The sequence below is a fragment of the Danio rerio genome, chromosome 5 (assembly GCF_052040795.2).
Source record: "Danio rerio strain M-AB ecotype USA chromosome 5, GRCz13ab, whole genome shotgun sequence".
Classification (NCBI taxonomy): Eukaryota; Metazoa; Chordata; class Actinopteri; order Cypriniformes; family Danionidae; genus Danio; species Danio rerio.
In genome coordinates, this window is record NC_141025.1 from 26,563,084 (window position 1) to 26,583,309 (window position 20,226).

At 36.3% G+C, this 20,226-nt stretch overlaps 1 protein-coding gene across 1 annotated transcript in view; it reads right to left on the bottom strand.

Annotated features, from left to right (window-relative positions):
* slc33a2 (solute carrier family 33 member 2) overlaps positions 1 to 20,226 on the bottom strand; it is a 43,792-nt gene that overhangs the window by 5,645 nt on the left and 17,921 nt on the right. Inside the window, exons 3-5 of the mRNA XM_087253498.1 lie at positions 19,212 to 19,359; positions 12,392 to 12,492; positions 5,409 to 5,518 (exon numbers count right to left, since the gene is read on the bottom strand). Coding sequence (XP_087109624.1) covers positions 5,409 to 5,518; positions 12,392 to 12,492; positions 19,212 to 19,359 — 359 coding nt within the window. The remainder of the gene's footprint in view (positions 1 to 5,408; positions 5,519 to 12,391; positions 12,493 to 19,211; positions 19,360 to 20,226) is intronic.

The following is a 20,226-nucleotide window of genomic DNA, read 5'->3' on the forward strand; positions in this document are numbered from 1 at the left end:
TCTCTGCAATGGCTCAAATAACTTATTAATAAAGTCATCTGGATTGGCAAAGAAAACATTCTTGCTGGACTTCCAAAGTTTATCAAGATTCTTTGGATTCATCTTCAATGTCTCCATCTTTCTCCAGACATGCTTAATAATGTTCACTCTGGTGATTGGGCTGGGCCATCCTGGAGCACCTTGACCTTCTTTGCTTTAAGAAACTTTATTGTGGATGCTGAGATCTTGCTAAAGAATTTGCCTTTTCTTATGGTTTGTAATGTAATGGGCAGCACAAATGTCTTAATACCTCAGGCTGTTGATGTTGCCATCTACTCTGCAGATCTCTCGCACACCCCCATACTCAACGTAACCCTAAACCATGATTTTTCCTTCACCAAACTTGACTGATTTTAGTGAGAATCTTGGGTCCATGGAGGTTCCAATAGGTCTTCTGCATTGTTTGTGATGATTAGGATGTAGTTCAACAGATGATTCAGTGTAAAAGTCTACCTTCTGCCACTTTTCCAAATGATCAACTAGAAGTCAAGTTATTATTTGTTGCTCTTACAACTGTTATCGATGACAAGACTTTTTTCAGGTAGTGTAGTTTTGCTATCTTTTACTAACTACCATACTGACATAGAGCATAAATTAATGTAACTATTAGATAAAGACAATTAAAATAAAACATATCTAAGTCTAAGCTAAAAAAAAAATCTAATTAGAGAATAAAAAATATAAAAAAGATAAAAATTAATAAATTATCTATTCAATATTAAAAATGAAAATACAAAGATAAGACCTAATTAAAAATAACAAACACTGGCGTATAAAAAATAAATGTAACTTTTTCAATAAATATATAAAAAGATTAAATATCAATTAATGTAATTAAAACATTATCAATATATATATATATATATATATATATATATATACATATATATATATATATATATATATATATATATATATATATATATATATATATATATATATATTTACAGTTATTCAGTAATTTATGGTTATTCAGTAAAAACTATGTTATTCATAAAAAAATATCAGTTAAACAGACATAACTTAAACATAAAAAAGTTACAAAAATGTATATTACAATTAAAAAATTATTATAATATGAAAATATTATTAAATATTAAACATTTATAAGTAATACTTAAAATTGTTCAATGGGCAGTACAAAGACAAGATTCATTACAAGATTTCCTACTGATTCAATTAAACAATGTTATTATTTTAAGCATTTTAATTATCTACTTTAAGTGTTAGATGACAGAAAAGAACAATTTAAAACAAGCAAACATTAATAAATATGCATAATATCAAGCACAAAATCCCAATTATAACTAGTCTCACCAGATATGCAGTGTGATATGCCAATTTAAGCATTCTGAATATTAAGAGAACAGCACAGTGGCGCAGCGGGAAGTACAATCGCCTCACAGCAAGAAGGTCGCTTGTTCGAGCCTCGGCTGGGTCAGTTGGCATTTCTGTGTGGAGTTTGCATGTTCTCCCTGTCTTCGCATGGGTTTCCTCCTGGTGCTACGGTTTTCCCCACAAGTCCAAAAAAATGCGGTATAGGTAATTTGGGTAAGCTAAAATTGTCCGTAGTGTATGTGTGTAAATGAGTGTGTATAGATGTTTCCCAGTGATGGGTTAAACATATCCAGCCACTGTGGCGACCCCTGATTAATAAAGGGACTAAGCCAAAAGAAAATGAATGAATGATGAATAAATATTAAGAATTATCTCTTTTTTATAGAACAAGGCACTCTTAAATTATAGAGAGAAGAGCAAAAGATAAAAGTAACATAAATTAATAAAATAATAAACCAGATTTAAAGTCATGCCACTGTCATAATAGCCTTAATGCAACTTGTCATAATACAAGCACAATTGTTGCTTCTGACAATGTTTTTTTTACAAATATAAAAACAATGACTTGATGCCTATTTATCAATTTTTTACTCTGCTTCAATTCAAACCAGCAGGATGAAAGAGCAGTCTGACCGCCTCTCTCTCTTTCTCTCTTGTCTGGATGTCTGTCTGACTTGGTCTTAATACTCCCTTCCTTCAGATAGGAAAGCAAAGCCAAGTCCATTCCTTCACATGGCCCCGCCACTAAAGTTAAGTGAAGTACCTTTATTCCTACAAACTTGTTTAAGGTGTTCAGTTTCTCCCTCCTGGGCCTTTTCACAAACATTCACAGTATCGGTTTTCGGTCATCTAAAACCACCTTAAAACAAACAGACACAAACACACACACAAGCTGCTCTTGCTACCGTATGCATCTCATAAGCACATTGGAAATTAACCCACAGTCCACAATTTTCCTCCTGAATATTTTCTTGAAGTTTTCTAATTGGTTAGAGATAAAGGGAAAACATAGCGGAGATTCACTTATTGTTTAAATGAGTTTTGTTAGTGCCGTTAATTCAGCTGGTATTGAGTTGATGGAGTGAAAAATAGCAGAGAGAGCAGTGAAAGATCACGTGCGAGCATCGAAGGCCCATTAAAACGGGACAATACAGTCATGTCAAAGATGAACGAGTGGATGAAACGAGAGAACATGGGAGGGGAGAGATATCGATGAACGGTGAGAACAACCATTTATCATCTGGGGGACGCATAAATAAATAAATAAACACATAGAAAATAAGAACAAATCAACAAATAAAAAGAGAGATGTCAGGGTATATACAGAAATCCTAAGGGTAATTTCAAAACCTTTTTAAGACTTTTTAAAGACCTTCTCAGAATATTTTAAGACCTCATTGCCACTTTAGGTTCTAATCAGTATCCAAACCTTTAACTTTATAAACAGTTGTTAATAAACAGTTGTAGTTAAATAAATCACTGGAGCACAAACCATGCAACAGAACTTGGATAAGCTCGGAAGAAACAAAGCTTGAAAGAATAAATTACGCAGTTGTTTTCGGCGACAGGTTTCTGCCAATGTTTAAACCTGTCTTTCTCCAACCAGGAGTAGGCAAAGTTACATTTTCCCATTTTGCCATCCGTTTTGCTCTATGGTTTCTCCACATGTGTAGAGCTTCGCAAATATCGTACCATCACCTGGATGGAGGAGCTTGGCTGGACACCAGCCAAACTAATCATGTGGATCGAGCACACCGTTGTTAATATTAGAAGGAAATTAAATAAACGTATGCTTTTTTTACAGTCAAACACTTTGGAAAATGCTCGAACAAAAATTAAGACCTCGTAAAAATGTGATTAAGACTTTTTAATACCTTTTAAGGGCCTTCATTTACTAATAATTGTTTTATCAACTTTTTTACTTTTTAAGGCCCCCGCGGACACCCTGAATGTTTATAGGGCCACATAGAGCACTGATTGCTGTGAAGACAAGAATTGACTGTTTTTGTTGATATTTGTTCCGCTGTAAAGGTAATAAACACCTGGAATGAAGTCGGGTTACAGTATAACATGGTGAATATCACAATTAGTATATTATGTATTATCTATTTCCTACATTTTTTGGTCTTTTTGAAATTATTCTAATAGAAGTTAAAGAGCAGAATCTTGGGGCACATATTTTATGAAGCACAGTATTACATTTTAAATGAGATATCTAAGAAAAATCTCAATTGGAGAAAATTTTAGGACCTCGTTTACACTTATAGTTTTAAAACGCATTAATTTTTCTACAGTTATGCCTTCCATCCACACTACCCTGGAGTTCCCGAGCTCAGAAAACAGAGCGTTTTGAAAATACTGAAGAGGCCGTTTTCGTTTTTTTTTAAAAAATGCTTCTGCTGCATGTCAGTGTGGATGGGTGAAAATGGAGACGTCTGTAAAAGGAGGCATGGCTGCAACTGATCAAAGCTTTTTCTCAATATTAACTTCACAAAGTTCAGTCTTGCATCCTTTCCAAGTTTGATATGGAAAACAAACTCCCGAGGATACGTCGGGTAAATATTCAAAGGGAACAATCTACTTTATAACATCATTCGCACCCCCCTCGCTACATTGTTTTACTATTTTAATAATAAAATGAAAACATTATATATGGAACTGCCTATTTTCATTTTGATATTAACAACTTAGCAGACACCAAAAATGTTAAAGCATTGTGTAGCTACATACAATTAAAGTCAGGATTATTAGCCCCCCTGAGTTACTAGCCATACGCTGCAGCACATGCCAGAGTGTTTGTGGTCACATGATGTGCGTTTTTAGCGGTGTAGTTTGGACAGAGATCTTTTCAGAAACGCTAGGTGAAACGCCAGAGTGTACGTGGATTGTTTTCATTCTAAAATGCCATTTTAAAACTAAATTGTAGTAGAGTAAAATTGGGCCTTGAGAAACCTTCAAGGTAATTGGTGCTAATCTATTATTGGTAACTTCCATTATTACATAAACTCTATGCAGCTGGCAGCCTAACTTTCAATCAGGTTAGGATCAGGACTCTGGGTTGGCCATTTCTTTTATTTGCCAATTTATCACTTTTTATTATCAAAGAAGTGCTTTCCTGTTGTTTTGTGTGATATTTTCCTGAAAGGACGATGAATGTAAGAAGAAAGTGAATGTTGCCAAAGGAGTTTCTGAACAGTATACATCAAGAAATACCCTTTAAATATACACTTACAGGCATATTTGGATATTTCTGTTTATTATTTTGTGGTCAGTTTTTTTTATAATCAATTTATTTACTGACAATGTGTTACAAAATAGAAGTTGAAGTTTCAAACAATTATTTATATCGCCAAAGTTTTGAACGGCTTGAATGGTGATGTACAAATAAACAGCTGATAAGTTAGAAGATGTAACTGCTTAAAACCTTAGCTGTAAAGAAGGTTTAGAAACCATAGAGAAGACTGGAATTCATCAGGGTTCATTAAATAACACAACCTGCATTGTTCACTGTTCAATGTGCCAGAGCAAGCGAACTACTGAAATATTGCTACTACCAAAGTCATAACCCTGACAAATTAAAAAAGAAATAAATATATAAAAAGAAATCAAAATGTCAAATCTGTGAATGTGAATATACTTTCTGATGTTCATGCTTTGTTGGTGATTGATGAGTTGAAATAGGTTGACGTGTAGAGCTAAAGAGTACGAAATCTGCTTGGTTCTCTGAGTACAGAGTCTCTGAGTATTGACTGACAGATAAATGAGCTTTTGACTGCTGTGATGTGCTCACATATTTGCCAGACAGCAAACACTCTAAGGCTTTCTGCAGCTGACGGCCTGTTCTTAGGCTCTACCTGTCAACGACTATCAAAAACCGTAAGATGCAGGTTTTGTTGTCTTCAGAGCTGTTGAAACTGATTTGTCATGCTGTTGACCTCGGGTGAACACGTGTTACAGCGTTAAGCAATCTATTCTGATGTGTCAGGAAACATGAAAAGCTGCGGTCAGTGAAAAAGTGTGGCGTTTGATACCTGTATGCTCTCCTCGGCTCTCTGTGTGCAGTTCATCATCGTGGTGAAAGTCAGTGTGGTGATCAGACCCGCAATGAAATGCTGCAAACTCAGACTCAGCACCGCCATAACTGAAAAACACAAAGGATATAATACATACAATCAATGCAATACACTGCAAAATATAAAAAGGCTTAGGTTGCAGTCAACTTAGGGCTGGGTGATATAATAAAACTGCTATCTCTATAATTATTTTTCATATTGAATTATAATGATATAGATTTTGATATAGGTTGTTAATGCTTTTAGATTAAAGGCAATGACTGAAGCCACAAAAATTAGAGGGTCCATTAAATGGAAAAACATATTTTCGGCTGGTAAATGTTTTTTGTGGCTGAAAATTCGATATATCTCTAATATTAACACACTTTTAGATTCCTATTGATTCTCATTTCTGCTGGGTGAATGTAGAGTAAAAATATAGAGTAGAAAAGTCCAGAGCTTATTGTTATTGACATCAATTTTATCACGATTTGATTTTATATAATATATCGGCCCAGCCCTTAGTCAACTCATATGCCCACTGCAGGGTTGAATGATGCAAGAAATAGGAAAATGAAAGACTGCTTTTTGCCTGCCAATGGATGTACACATTCTTAGTGTTCTGAAGTGAGTTGATTGGTCAAAAATGGTGTCTAAAATTATTGTTGACCCGTTTCTAGTGTAAATGATCTGACGAATGGGCAAAGAGCCGCAATCATTCTCTGTCAGCATTAATTTTCCATCTTGCCTTATTTTGTGGACAAACCAAACCAAACAATCACAGTCACTGGGATTACTAGACTTACCACTTCTGTGAAAGCCTAACTAAATCCACTTATCTGAAAACAAATATGATAAATAATAAACACACACACACAAAACATAAGCAAAATAAAAACAAAAAATAAACAAACAAAAACAAAAAAAACAAAATGACAAAATGAAAAAGCAAATGTACCCAAAATCAAGCAAATCAAAAGCAAAGAAACAAAAAGCAAAACAAAAACAAAGAAAATAACCAAGTCAAAGAACAGCAAACACACACACACACACACACACACACAAATGCACACGAACACGCACACGCAAAATCAAAAACACAAATCAAAAACACAAAACCAAAGCAAAACAAAAATAATAAAATAACAGTAGACCTTAAATTTGAAAAATACTCCTAACCACTGCCTTGATCATTTCCCCCAGTAAATCACTACAAAATGACCACAAATATTTTTACATTTCTTTATGTTGTGTGAAATTTTTCTTCTGATTATATAAACTTACAGTTACTAAAATGACTGAAATTACGAGTCTGAACATGTGCCTGATGATATAGTGCATCTACACTACAAAAATGTTTACTGCTGCTTGTTCAAACTACCCATTTAAAATGGGCTGAAAAAACACCATTCATGTATATGTTTAGGATAATTTATTTGTTTAATGTTTAGTCCACCTAATTTTGTAAACTAATAAGTTAACTTAGGCGTTTAATGTTGGGCCATAAAAAGGGGTGTTTAAAGTAATTGTTTCTTCGGTGCACCGCGATGCAGACGTGGACAATTCGGTATCGATTCAGTAATAATCATAATCGGTTATTGTGTACTGATGTAATTTATCTCATACGCGCTTTATTGCAGTAGCTTGCTGTGGCGAGGGAGGCGAGAGCGAGTAATTTAAACAGTCCAACTACTTTAAAATGCAGGAACGCAGCACAATTCACTACGTGCATCTTTCTCTGACGTTATTTCACTGCGATTGAGAAAATGAAAGTAAACTCCATTTCTCTCTCTCTATATCTTTCTCTTTCTTTTTCCTCTCGAGTTTTTTCCTACATATCTATCATGGGCAAGCTCAGCTGTGATCGATTGACCATTTATCAAAGTCACTCATCAGTGAACATCATTAATTAGAGGCGTTAGAGCCAATTGCCACCCTTTCTTTTGAGTGTGTGACCAATCATTGGGGTGTAAGAACTTGCTTGTCAATGGTCAGCAGGTATAATATAAAATTGTAATGGTCAGGAAATATAAAATTGTGTATGGAAAGCATTGGCAACGCATCTTGATGCACTGAGATATCAAATTGAACCGAATCGATGGCATGATAATCATAACCGAACCAAACCGCGAGACCAGTGCAGGTTCACACATCTATGGGACAACCTGAAGGAATTGTGTTGGTCCAACTACCTGGTTGAGGGATTTGTAGTCCCTAGCATGCTTTGCGTAGGATTGATTTAAAAGAGGGAAATGTTGACAATAAAAGTTATCTTAGGTGTTTAAAGTTAATAGAAAGACTTGTTAGTTTACGGTTGTTTGCAGAAGATACACCATGAAAAACATTACGAATTGACCAAGAAATAACTAACGCCATAACTCACTACCGTTTGCTCTAGAAAAAAATTGTGCTTAATTTCAGAATATTTACAATAAATAACAATGACAAAAATATGGTTTGTTACTTTGCTCAGTGAGCAATAACTGTCCTAAAATTAGTTCTGAGATCTGTCTCAATCAACTGTTTATATAACTTTAGAAATTTGCTTAAAAAATGGCTCTTTTAGGATGACTTTGAGTAAAACTAAGAGACTTTAAAATGTATGACACATAATAGACACATGATATTATCAGATCTTTAAGTTTAATTTAAATAAAAACACAAATGCATTTAAACATTTATTTGAAAAAATCATGTTGGACCGACTCAATTGTACTTAACTGTGTGAATAGTTTTTTTTTTTTTTGGATTATTGGAAATTGAGATCATCCAGTAAGTTTTTTTTTTTTGTGTGTGTATACTGTAGTGTACTTGGTCTTTAACTTAACTCAACACTCAAGAGCCCTCTCAGACTATTAGTATCAAACTACCAGTTTATGTTGAAAATATAACTATATGTTGCTCCAATTGGCACTTAGAAATTAGTGCTGTGTTGGCCATTCTGAAGTGGATGATTTTATTTACCCAAGTAAAGTCCACTTGGAGCATGACACCGTCTACAATTAAAGTCTCCAAAAATCATGAATCTTAAATCAGTCATTACCCAGGCCCATTTTCACAAAAAAATCATAAAGCTTTCACATCCAGCTCCATCTGAATTATTCACTGGAAATGTTTAGTTCTGCCTAACAAGACTTCTCCATTACTTATCCAGGAACCACAGGAAGGAAAATCAGCTCTTCTGAGGCATCCAGTCTCATACAATATTGAAAAATATTTTCTGCAGAACTTTATCATTCTTTTTTTTTTTTAAGGGGGGTTAGACGGGGTGCAGAGCTGCTTTGTTCCGTTTCATTCGGGAGAGCGGCAAAAAGAAAGACAGAGAGAGAGAATAAAAAAGACAGAGAGATGAGGGAGTTGTCAAACAGAAGCTCGCTGACAAAAACATCTCGACTAAAAAGCCACGACATCCTGGGGAAGAAGTAATACAGTGGCAAAAAATACAGAGTAAAACAGCTAAAACGCAAGAGTTTCCCGGCTTTCTTTTTTCATTTTCATTAAATAAACATTCAAAGCACCTGTGAGAGAAAGAGACAGCGCGGGGCGAAAAAAAAAAAGAAAAACAGGCAGAGGGTATGAATATGGGTTTATTCATTTATCAAAGCGAGCCTTGAGAATACTCAAGGTAAAATAGAGTTAGCTTCTGCAGACAGAGACAGAAACGCAAATTCACTTAAGCAAGTTGAACGGGGAGCGAGTATGTTTGACATAACTTCTGTATGATCACTTCTATATGGTTCATGCATAAAATTTTGCTTGACTTTTGTGCTTAATCCAAGAACTAAGACTGTGAAGACGGTTATCAGAACAGCTCTACGGGAGTCTTGCAGAAGACTCACAGAATAAAAGTTTAAGATAATTTCTCGGAAAAGGCAGCACACTGTTCCAATGCTGGATCAATATACTGAAAGCTTGGCTTTGGTAAGATATCAGTCTCTGGTACATTGGATTTCATATTAAACCTAAGGCAACCAAAAAAAAATAAAACTTTAAGCAAATAATGAAATGAAGTCAAGTACAGTTATTAGCCCCCCCTTTGATTTTTTTTTCTTTTTTAAATATTTCCCAGATTACATTTAACATAGCAAGGAAATTTTCACAGAAGTCTTATTTGTTTTATTTTGGCTAAAATAAAAGCAGTTTTTAATTTTTTAAAAGTAATTTAAGGTCCAAATTATTAGCCCCTTTAAGGTATATTTTATTCAATAGTTTGCAGAACAAACCATCGTTATACAATAACTTGCCTAATTACCCTAACCTGCCTAATTAACCTCATTGACCTGGTTAAGCCTTTAAATGTCACTTTAAGCTGTAAAGAAATGTCTTGAAGAATACTGTATCTAGTCGAATAGTATTTACTGTCATCATGACAAAGATAAAATAAATTAGTTTTTAGAAATTAGTTATTAAAACTATTACGTTAAGTAATGTGTTGAAAATCTTCTCTCCGTTAAACAGAAATTGGGGAAAAAATAAATGGGGGCTAATAATTCAGGGGGCTAATAATTCCAACTTTAACTGTATGTATTTAGCCTGATCTCACGAGGAAACGTAAGTATTTTACGTTTTGTCAGTTTAGTGGCTAATTCGTATGAAAATGTACTAAATCAAAAAGTTACGAATTGCCGTGAGATTGCGCTGATGTATTATATAATTTCCCTCACCCAGAGCAAATGCGTGACTGGCATCTGTGTCTGAGTCTTACTAGCCAATTGAGTGAGCAAACTTTCATTCTACCCAATCAGAATTGCGCAACCAAACTATGTGACACTTCAGAAGCATTAATAGGCAAATTAATCAGTATGTCGCTAATATAGGAATATTTTGGTTTCAACGTCACACACCAAACAAAAACAGGTCATTTGTAAGAGCTGTTGCAGAATTGTTGCCACAGCAAGAGAAAAAACAACAGCCAACGCCTAAAAAAGCACCACAGACTGCAACATGAGGAGTGTCTTGCTAAAAAGTCAACTAAAAGTATTGCCAGTTACACTCAATCTAGCAGTAAAAAGTAAAAAGTACAATTTTACAGTTGTTTGCAGAAGTTACATCATGATAAAACATCAGGAAGGCACCAGAAAATAACTAACGCCATAACTCACTACTGTTTGCTCTAGAAAAAAAATTGTGCTTAATTTCTGAATATTTATAAACAAATTTTAATAAATTTTGAGTAAGTTAGTATCTTTTCAGTTCCTTTTTTTAACTAACACCCACTGCAATTTAGCAGTAAGAAGCTACGATACAGAATATTAGGCTAAAGCTTGCCTACAAAAATCGCTAATCAAATCGAAATCGCAGTATCTGTTCAACAAAATTGCATTTAAATATTTTGCCCAAACCGCACATCCCTATTTGGTACTTAAGTGAAATCTGGAAAATATATGTTGTTTCCAATTACATTGTTCTGGTGAAGTTCAGATGGAGGTCAGGAAGTAAAAAGGAATCAGAGACATAGAGGAAAGTCTGCATTTTTGCAATTTATACCATATTTCAAAGAAAATAGAAAATTAGCACAAATAATGGGCATGACATATCATCAAGAGGGCAGAGTTTTTTCTACTGAACTAAAATATATTAGCCTGTCATCAAGGCAGTATACTGTATAAGCAATTACACTACATGAAAAATACTACAGGAATTACTATAGTTTTATTATTTACAGTTTTATAGTTTATAATTTTGTCACAAGGGTTACATTTCTTTTTTGTTCTGTCATGAATTTACCATCAACAAACATTCTCTGCTGCTGCCAAGCATGTAGACATTTAAGTTACAGTTGTTTATTCCATCAAAACGCCAGTAAATACTTGGATTATTGCAAAACAAAACAGAGATTTCATTGCAGCGATTACATGGCAGGGTACGTTGTTTATATTCTTCTGGATTTTGTGTAAGTGTGGTGGTGCTTGCATCTAGCATTTTATAAACATTACCATATTTATACACATAGCTACACCTGTATCTAATCTTTATTGCTGCTGTCAAACGAATTATCGCGTTCAAAATCGTTGGTACACATGGATGTATTGAATGAATGTTGATTACATGTTGCCTTTTCTTCCATTTTCAGTCAGTTTCTTGAACTTTGCCCCTTTATGAGCAAAAACTTTTGAAAGACTATAAAAGCTGTTCGGCATTTCTCATTTTGGCCAATTTAAACAATTATAAACTACATAAAACAGAAACATTTTGATGTTCTGATAGCGATTCCTATGCAGAAAAATCGCTTCCTGCCCCAAGTCTCGCGCGTCATCAATGATGTCATGTGAAAACAACCTATTGTTTGTGTAACATTCTCCAGATTTCCCTTAAGTACCAAATAAAATTCTGTTGTATAAAGAGTGTAAATGTATTAATTAACCTTATATTATGATTAATAAAATAAATCAAGCAAAATGTAAAAAAAATTGAATTAATCTTTTGATTTTCACTCTGTTTTTGTCTTCTTTCCATTTTCCATCACCTTATGTTGTTTAATGCAACGCTGAGAGTTTAATTCAGACTCACTCTGGCTTAACACCTGTTTACTCAGTGCTAGGTGCTGAAATGGACACTTTAGCCTGTCAGTGAAAAAACACTGGAAACCGGAGACAGGCCTATGGATGCTTAAATGCAGGGGAACAGTAGAAAGCTCAGCGGAGAAGAGGTCAATTTCACTTCTATATATACACACAAATATACGTCGTACAGGTGAGTCATTTGACTCTTATGAACATACTGTACCCACAAGATGCACGAGGGAGTAATAAACATGTTTTGAATGCACTGAAATGATTACGAAAGATGTTTTCCTTTCTGTTTTATTAAAAAAAAAAAACAATGGACAATTTAAAGATGTGTAATTTGTGAGCAGCGCTAAAATATTGAATAATGAATAAAGAAAAATAATAATAATAATAATAAAGAAATATATTCATTAATAAAAGCAAAAGAACACGGTGTGCATGTGCATTTCTCACCTTTCATCATTGGCGAGGGCTCCAGCACTACGAGAAGTGAGCTCTGGAAGACCATGCTTATTGTCCGCATCATAAACACACGTCTCATCAACAGGCCAATACTGAGAACAAAAAAAAAGGAAATTAAAAAAATACAGCTTTAAAAAAATGGGGAAAGCTTAGTTGGTATCATCTTACCAATATGTATTTTTATGCAACATTACATCAATTTATGCTACATTATTACATTGTGCAATATTATATAATTTCACAAGACATTTGTTACATTGTATTACATTATTAGCACATCATTATTTTCCAAGGACGCATTCAAATTGATCAAAAGTGACAGTAAAGATATTTATTATGTTACAGAAATTTGTTAATAAATGTACTAATAATTTAGTTCTTTTCAACTTTTTATATATTAGGACATTTATTATAGATACGGTCAAATCTATCACACTTTACATGAAATATTTTGACAGCTTGATATGAAATTGACCAGCAACTCAACACATCACAATTATTTCTGAATGATATTGTGATACTGAAAACTGACATGATGAAATCAAAGGAATCAAATACATTAAACTCGTAAAGTCATGTGCTATTTTGTGCATTCTGCCAGCATTTTGCCTACCCTAATTTAAAAGCTTCCCAAATCTACATGCAGTGATGTAAATGTTTACAAAAACTTTGGTATAATTTGAAAGAAAACCCTTTGAATTTTCATAAAACACTGTTGAAAGTGATTAAAAATAATTGTATATGCTGTCTGTGTTATAATAAACCTCTCCAAATAAGAGGCGCTTTTTAAAATTGCAAACTCAAATTCGAAAGTGTACCTTTTTAGGCTCTGTGTGGTCTAGGTTGCTGTAATTAATTTAGTTGGTTCCTGCACATAGTTAGTAATCATAGGAAAAAAGAAAAATGTCTATCATAATCTATGCAAAAGTTATTCTATTCCATTTGATGAGAGAACGGAACCACTTATGGGGGGATTGGGCCTGTACAGTCCTTTAAAATTTAAAGAATGCAAAAGTAAATGACGTCACGAACCCGGAACATCTAAACATTGAATTATCAGTTTAACAACAGATAAAAATAATCATACTTCACATCATCACTGTATTTTTGATAAAATATGAAAAAAGATAATCAGTCTTAGTGCTAAATAATATCAACTTACAATACACAATATAAAGAAAACACCACAACAAACTGAAGGCTATAATTTACAGATCAATGGCTGTAAGATATTAATGAGGGTCAAGCACACAGGACTGCCACATTGTGACAGAGAAACACTCTCATACCCATGCTTACATGCAGTGTGTTTTCTAACACACTCTAATTGATTCTCTATTAGCAGTTAAGAATCCCCTGAGTAAACCTCCTTCACAACATAATCAATAACGCGACAAGATCCACAGCCACGGGCTGATTAACCCCCTGCTAATTAGTGACCATCTCACACCTCAATCTCTCCAGCTCCAATCAGAACACCCGGAGGGGCCTGTCAATCACACACATGGGTCTACAGTCATAGCTGTTTTACTGCTGCTTTTCACATCTAATATTTCAAATGTCACAAATGCACAAGTAATGCCCCTTATTGGAACAGAGAATTATATTTAATTACCTTCCTTTCACCTAGCATAATTACCCCCACAAGAGAATTATATCATATACACAGCCTACAAAAACAAATTAAATTAATGTGCAAAATATAATTGTAGCATTGGTTTTGTTTGGGGATTTTACAATACTGAATTAATTAATACTGAATATGCTGGATAACTTGGCGGTTCATTCCACTGTGGCGACCCCAGATTCACAACCAAAGAACTCATTTATAGTACTGATCCAGCTTTAGTACAATTTGTTTATGGTAATAGACATGGCCAATATTCTAGTTTTTTTTATTTTTTATAAGGAATGATAATTCATGCACATGTTTTGACAACTAATATGACAGTGATTTAATGCTTCGTAAAAAGTTGAAGACACCTGATACCGATTATAAAGTGCTTTCTGATGCAAAATCAATTTAAGGAGACATTTAGAATAGGCCTACTAGACTAAGAAACATTGCTCTAAAAGTAAAACTGCTAAATAAAATTGCTAAATACTCTTGACACTTGAAAGTGTAAAGCCGGCACAGCCCACAACAATGATGGCAAGTTACTGCATAACATATTTAACAAACCGTTTACTACGAATACTATGTAGTTCTGTTCACATGGATAAATGAATATTAATCAAATGATGTCATTACGCTGTTGTGCCGTCAGCCAATCGTTGCATTGCTGATCATGATTTCGAGGATCATTAGTACAGTCCTTCACAACAAAAGCAGAGATCTCAGATCAGTTCATCCAGACATTTTAATCTAATTTGCAAACTTGTCTGAAGAACCAAATTAGCAAGAGATCAGATATCAAGATTAAAAGATACAGAATCTGCTAGATCTCAGTCATCTGAGATCATTTAAGCAAAGTACGAAGAATGGACCCCTGTGCCTCTGATTTAAGTTATTTAATTGGCACCAAAATAAGGCACTGAAACCTGCATTCTGATTCGCTCCAGTTCTCACAGTAGTTAATGATGACAGTTTTGATTTTAGAGTGAACACACCTTTTAAAGCAGTCAGACCACAAGATTATGAACCAGGCTCAAGTTCAGCTCTAGTGACGAAATGCGTTGCATGACAATGGGCTTGACTCGTCTTTAAGGTTACAAAACAAAGCACAAATCACATTTTGACATAAAAGTCTACTGCATTTGAATAAACTCTGTGGCCTGTTGCACAGAAAGCGAATAGAAAAAGAGAGAAAGAGATGCGGGTAAAGGTCAACTGGACTTTAAGAGAGGAGTAAGGAATCGTCTGTCATCTTAAACCAGTCTTTTAGATCTAGATGAATCCAGTCCACAACAGCCGCCGGTCAGACAGAAAGCCAATCTGCCATCATTCTCATGCAAACACCCTCCCTGCATCCCCTCAATAACACTCTTTCATATTTCACTCAGATGAGAGGAGACAGACAGAAAGAGAGCTGTAAGAAAGACAGACAGGGTCTTAAAGAGGAAAAACAAGCAACTTCAAGCGAGAGAAAGATTGAGACAGAAAAGGGTGTTAGAGATCGAAAGTGACTTTAAAACAGACGTATCACACGAGCAGTTAGTCCCGATAAGATTCGTACTCTCAGATTGCTGATGGCGATCAGTGTATGGGGGTCAGTTTTTGGCCACTCAAGCATTTCAGATGGGGCCGGGATAAGTGTCCAAATTAGCTTTTAGTGGCCCTGAACAGACAACGGCAGAAACCCAATCTGTGGGAAGCAAGGCCTGAATGCACGACTGTGTCGAATGAACGAGCCCCCTGCGTGTGAAACTTTACATTCCTCTCCATTCACTAACACTGCCTTTAGCACAGAGACAGGGCAAGAGAAAGAGAGAGAGAGAGAGAGAGAGAGAGAGAGAGAGAGAGACTGAAATAGAAAGAAGAACAGAAAGTGACTGAAAGAGAGACACAGGTTACAGAGAAAGGGGAAGAAAAAAGAGTGAGAGAAGCACAGGTAAGAAAATTTGAGAGAAAGCAGATATTCACTCTGACTTTTTTCAGCTTTTGGGACTACACTTTCTCTCCTTTCACCAGCATTTTGAAGGCATGCTAATTTAAGCACAAAATCTTAAATTCAAATCACCCACAGATATTTCACCTAAATTAAGCCTTCCTGACATTAGACTTTGGGCATGTACAATTTGTACGGGTGCTGCAACGGTTGTAGCGTGACACCTTTTTAAAAAAAAAAAGCCAAATTTAATTTATATCCAAAATATTAAAATTAATGCAACCTACACCACTTTATTACAGCACTGCAATCCTGCAGATTTAAAGTTTCAGTTCTTTCAGTTAATCTAATGCCAAGTTTAGACTGCATGATTTTCAAAGTAGTCGTGTCTCAGATGTTTTCACACTGCATGACTATCTGGGCTGCCTTCAATTGTTGCTGTGTTTACACTGTAGGAAGGATCGGCGACAGGAGGTTTCACACCGCATGACTCTACAATAGGAAGAATCACCGACAACTTTTGTCTCAGTCTGCAAACTACATCTCACAACCAAACACAAGCGAGAAGTGAAATGGAAACAACGCAAGGTCATGTACAGTAGTGTATCTTTTGGTATTAACTACATGAGAAAGAAGCCTTTAGTGGGGTAGAAAATGTACTTAATTTGCTCCCCTGGTGTATTGAAGGGAATTAGCAGTTTATTTACTTTATTTCTTTTTCGACTCGATTGTGATATTGCTCAGATGACAAGTCAAACACACACGAGTGCTCCTGTCAAATTTCCACTATTGTTTTTCCTCCACTTCTAGGGTCCAAATAAACTGAAAATGAGGCCCAGATATTTAGCATGACAAAAATCTCATAGGTGTCAGTGGCTCATCTGCGATTCTCTCAGATCGCGTCTTTGGTAGTTCACGAGCACCAATGAACGAGCACCAATTTGCCTGTGATTTCAGGCCTTTGTTGGCGAGTTCTCAAGACTTGTTGTCAAAATCGAGGCTAAAATCATGCAGTCTGAACTCAGCACAAGAGGTCACACAGTGAGATTACAATTGGTCACAAACCCTCACAGGTTAACAATAACTTTTGAATGCAGCAAAATTGAAATCAACTTTGCAATAACATGATCTCCCAAATGCGTGTCTATAAACAGAAATTGCGGCAGCACAGTGGGCACTGGGTTAGGACTGTTGGCGTTTCTGTGTGGAGTTTGCATGTTCTCCCCGTGTTCTCCCCCCACAGTTCACAGACATGCGCTTTAGATGAATTGGAGAGCAATTTGGTAAACAAAAATGACTGTAGTGTATGAATTTTGTGTGCAAATGATAGAATGTATAGGGGTTTCCAGTGATGGGTTGTGCAAGGAAGGGCATCTGTCGGATAAAACATATGCCAGAGTAATTGCCGGTTCATTTCGCTGTGGTTACCCCTGACAAATCAGGAACTAAAGGCTGATTTTTACTTCTGCGTCAAGTGATTGAAGTAACCCACATCACCTGCCTTGCACATAGCTGTGCATTTATACTTCTGCGTGCTTTTGGTGTTGCTCTGCAATAACACTTCCAAACGCTAGATGGCAGTGATGTTTTTATGTTCCTCTGTGTCGAGTTTCTTCTCTTTTATTTTAATGCTACCTTAATGTACAAGCTCATTCAGAGGCGGGAACCAGCGGACGTGCAAAAACTTTAATCTTAAGGTCAACACAAAACAAAAGTTTCCATCTTGAGCTCCTTCACGGGACTCGACAATTGTACACACCCGCTCCATCAGGCTTGATGCTCTCATTACCGCCCTCACTCGTCACCACTAGCAAGCCGACCAATCACAGAGCTTGACCTGCGAGTCACTGCGATGTGTAGTTAGAATTTTTCAGGGGTGCACATCAGCATCAGCAATGGTGAGGGCTATCAGCCTGATCTCACGAGAAAACAGTATGTTACGCTTCGCCAGTTAAGTGGCTAATTCATACGAATTTAGTCAGATGAAAATGTACGATTTGAAATAGGAGGCATGGCACCTAATCCCACCACTAAACCCAACCGTCATTGAGAGATGAGCAAATGGTACTAAATTGTACGAATTAGATTGTATGAATTCATACGAATTAGCCACTAAATCAAAAAGTTACGAATTGCCATGAGATTGTGTTGGGGCTATGCAGCCGCATAAAGGCTGCGCCGGACCATACGCGAGCGCTTGGCGCAGGAGTATAAATCTGCCTTAAGGTAAAGTTAGTGAGTGAGTGAGTGAGTGAGTAAATTAAATTTAATGCAACAAAAAAGTGCATTGTTATCAGGTGTAAATACACAGCCTAGCATAAACAGCACACTATGGGTGACGTTACTTTCAGTCTATTAACAGACAAACATTACATCATTTTAACCAATGTACACTACATACCCAAGGTAAGCATCAATGTAAAAATCCATATAATGCATTCCATCAGAGTGTAAAACTGCAATACAATGCAATGTTTCATTAAGTCATAACGTAAAGCAAAACAGCCTCAAGAAAGGGTTACACAGGCCACTATGAGGAGTATCACTTCACTTTAAACTCTGCCTTCAAAAATGTCTGCCCTTAAGTCTGCAATGGAATAAAGGCAGAAAGCACTGCACCTGTCTTTCTCCAAAATCCACTATCCACGTGCCTCTGTGCATGGGTTTGTGGGCCAATATGGCTTGAGGTAGATAAGCCACTTTGACTGCTCCTGGAACAGTTCAGGTAACCAAACTCCTACATTAACTATTACAAGACATAACTGGTAAAAAAAAGAAACTCAGTTCAGTAGACAAGGGCATCATATCAGCATCAAGTACATCTCTATTCAAGAAGTTCAACCTTATGCATCCTGGAGGCCTTTCAGCTCACACCTGAGCCTGCTTTACTCTCAACTCCCACAAAAGGCTGTGTTTACTTCCATTACTATCTCTCTTTCTATCTCTCACACACACACTCTATCTCTTTCCCTCTCCCTCTTTCGCGCCTGGGGCCGAGATGGGTGGAGAGATATAGTGAGAAAACACTGAGAAAAAGAAAAGGGCCACGTTTCTTTCACAGAGCGATGGTGGGCTAAAGAAACCGATAAAGCAAGAGGGGGTTTAGAAAAAGGTGCAAGGAGGAATCCAAAGAACAAAGGCTCCCAACACCATTCCTGCAACATTAATGGCAAAGCGTGACTTGGCTGGAAAAGGGTGTTGCAGCTTCAACGCAGTCAGTTTCACCATCATTTTATTACAAAACAACAAAACACACTCCCTACCTGTACTGAGAGAGCAAAAATCCCCCAATTGACGAGCCGCAGATGGAAAAGGCCATGGCAACAACCCCATTCCAGACCCCCAGCTCTCTGGCTGTCATGTGGTGGTCCAGCAGGAAGAGAGGAAACATGGTGATCGCCCCCTGTTCACCTGCACAAGAAAACACAGGATTACATCAGCACATACAGACGCAGCTTGGTCATTGTAAATGCTCTTTTTTCTTAGAAAACTCTGAACTTCAGACACAAAAAATTGACCAGATTATTGAAAATATGTTTCTCTCTTATCACGTTGCATCAGACTTTTCTGAAAACTGGGGTTAAAGGGACAGTTGACCCAAAATAAAACTATGTACTCAAACTATGTACAGTTGCCTTGAATGGGGCTGAAGCACACTTGTCCCCCCTCCCATCTCCCCCGACGGCCCGCACTCACATCGCATTTGGACCTGAGCACACCAACGTCATCAATGATGCACTGTTCAGTAAGAAGCCCTCTCGCTCTGCAGTGGACATTTCTTTATATCGTTTTAGTCATTTGATAAGCAGTGACATGCAGTCAAATATTTCACCAAACAGATCAGCCACTTTTGACGCTCATAAACAATCATAAAGTCCTCGTGCTGCAGGAATTAGGAGGTTTGCTGAAGGTGCAGCTGTCGTGCAATGAGGGGTTTGTCATCATTAATAATCTAAGACAGTTTGTGCTCATTGAACAGTAAGAATGATTAATAAACTCATATGAAACAGTCCCTTAAAAGTCACGTCTGAGCTCAAGTGAACCACGCACTGGCACACCTCTTCCAACCGGGCCAGGGTGAACCGTGCCCGAGCCCGATTCAGAGCACTCACACATCTCAAACGATCCTGGAAACGGGCCTGGGCACGTTTCAGATAGCATAGTGTGAGAAATCACTTGAGAGTAGGTAAAAGTTTAATACATTTTTAGATTCGGGTGAACTATCTTTTATATTGTCCACAGATCATAACAAACACAAAGGGATTTGACAGTCATCAT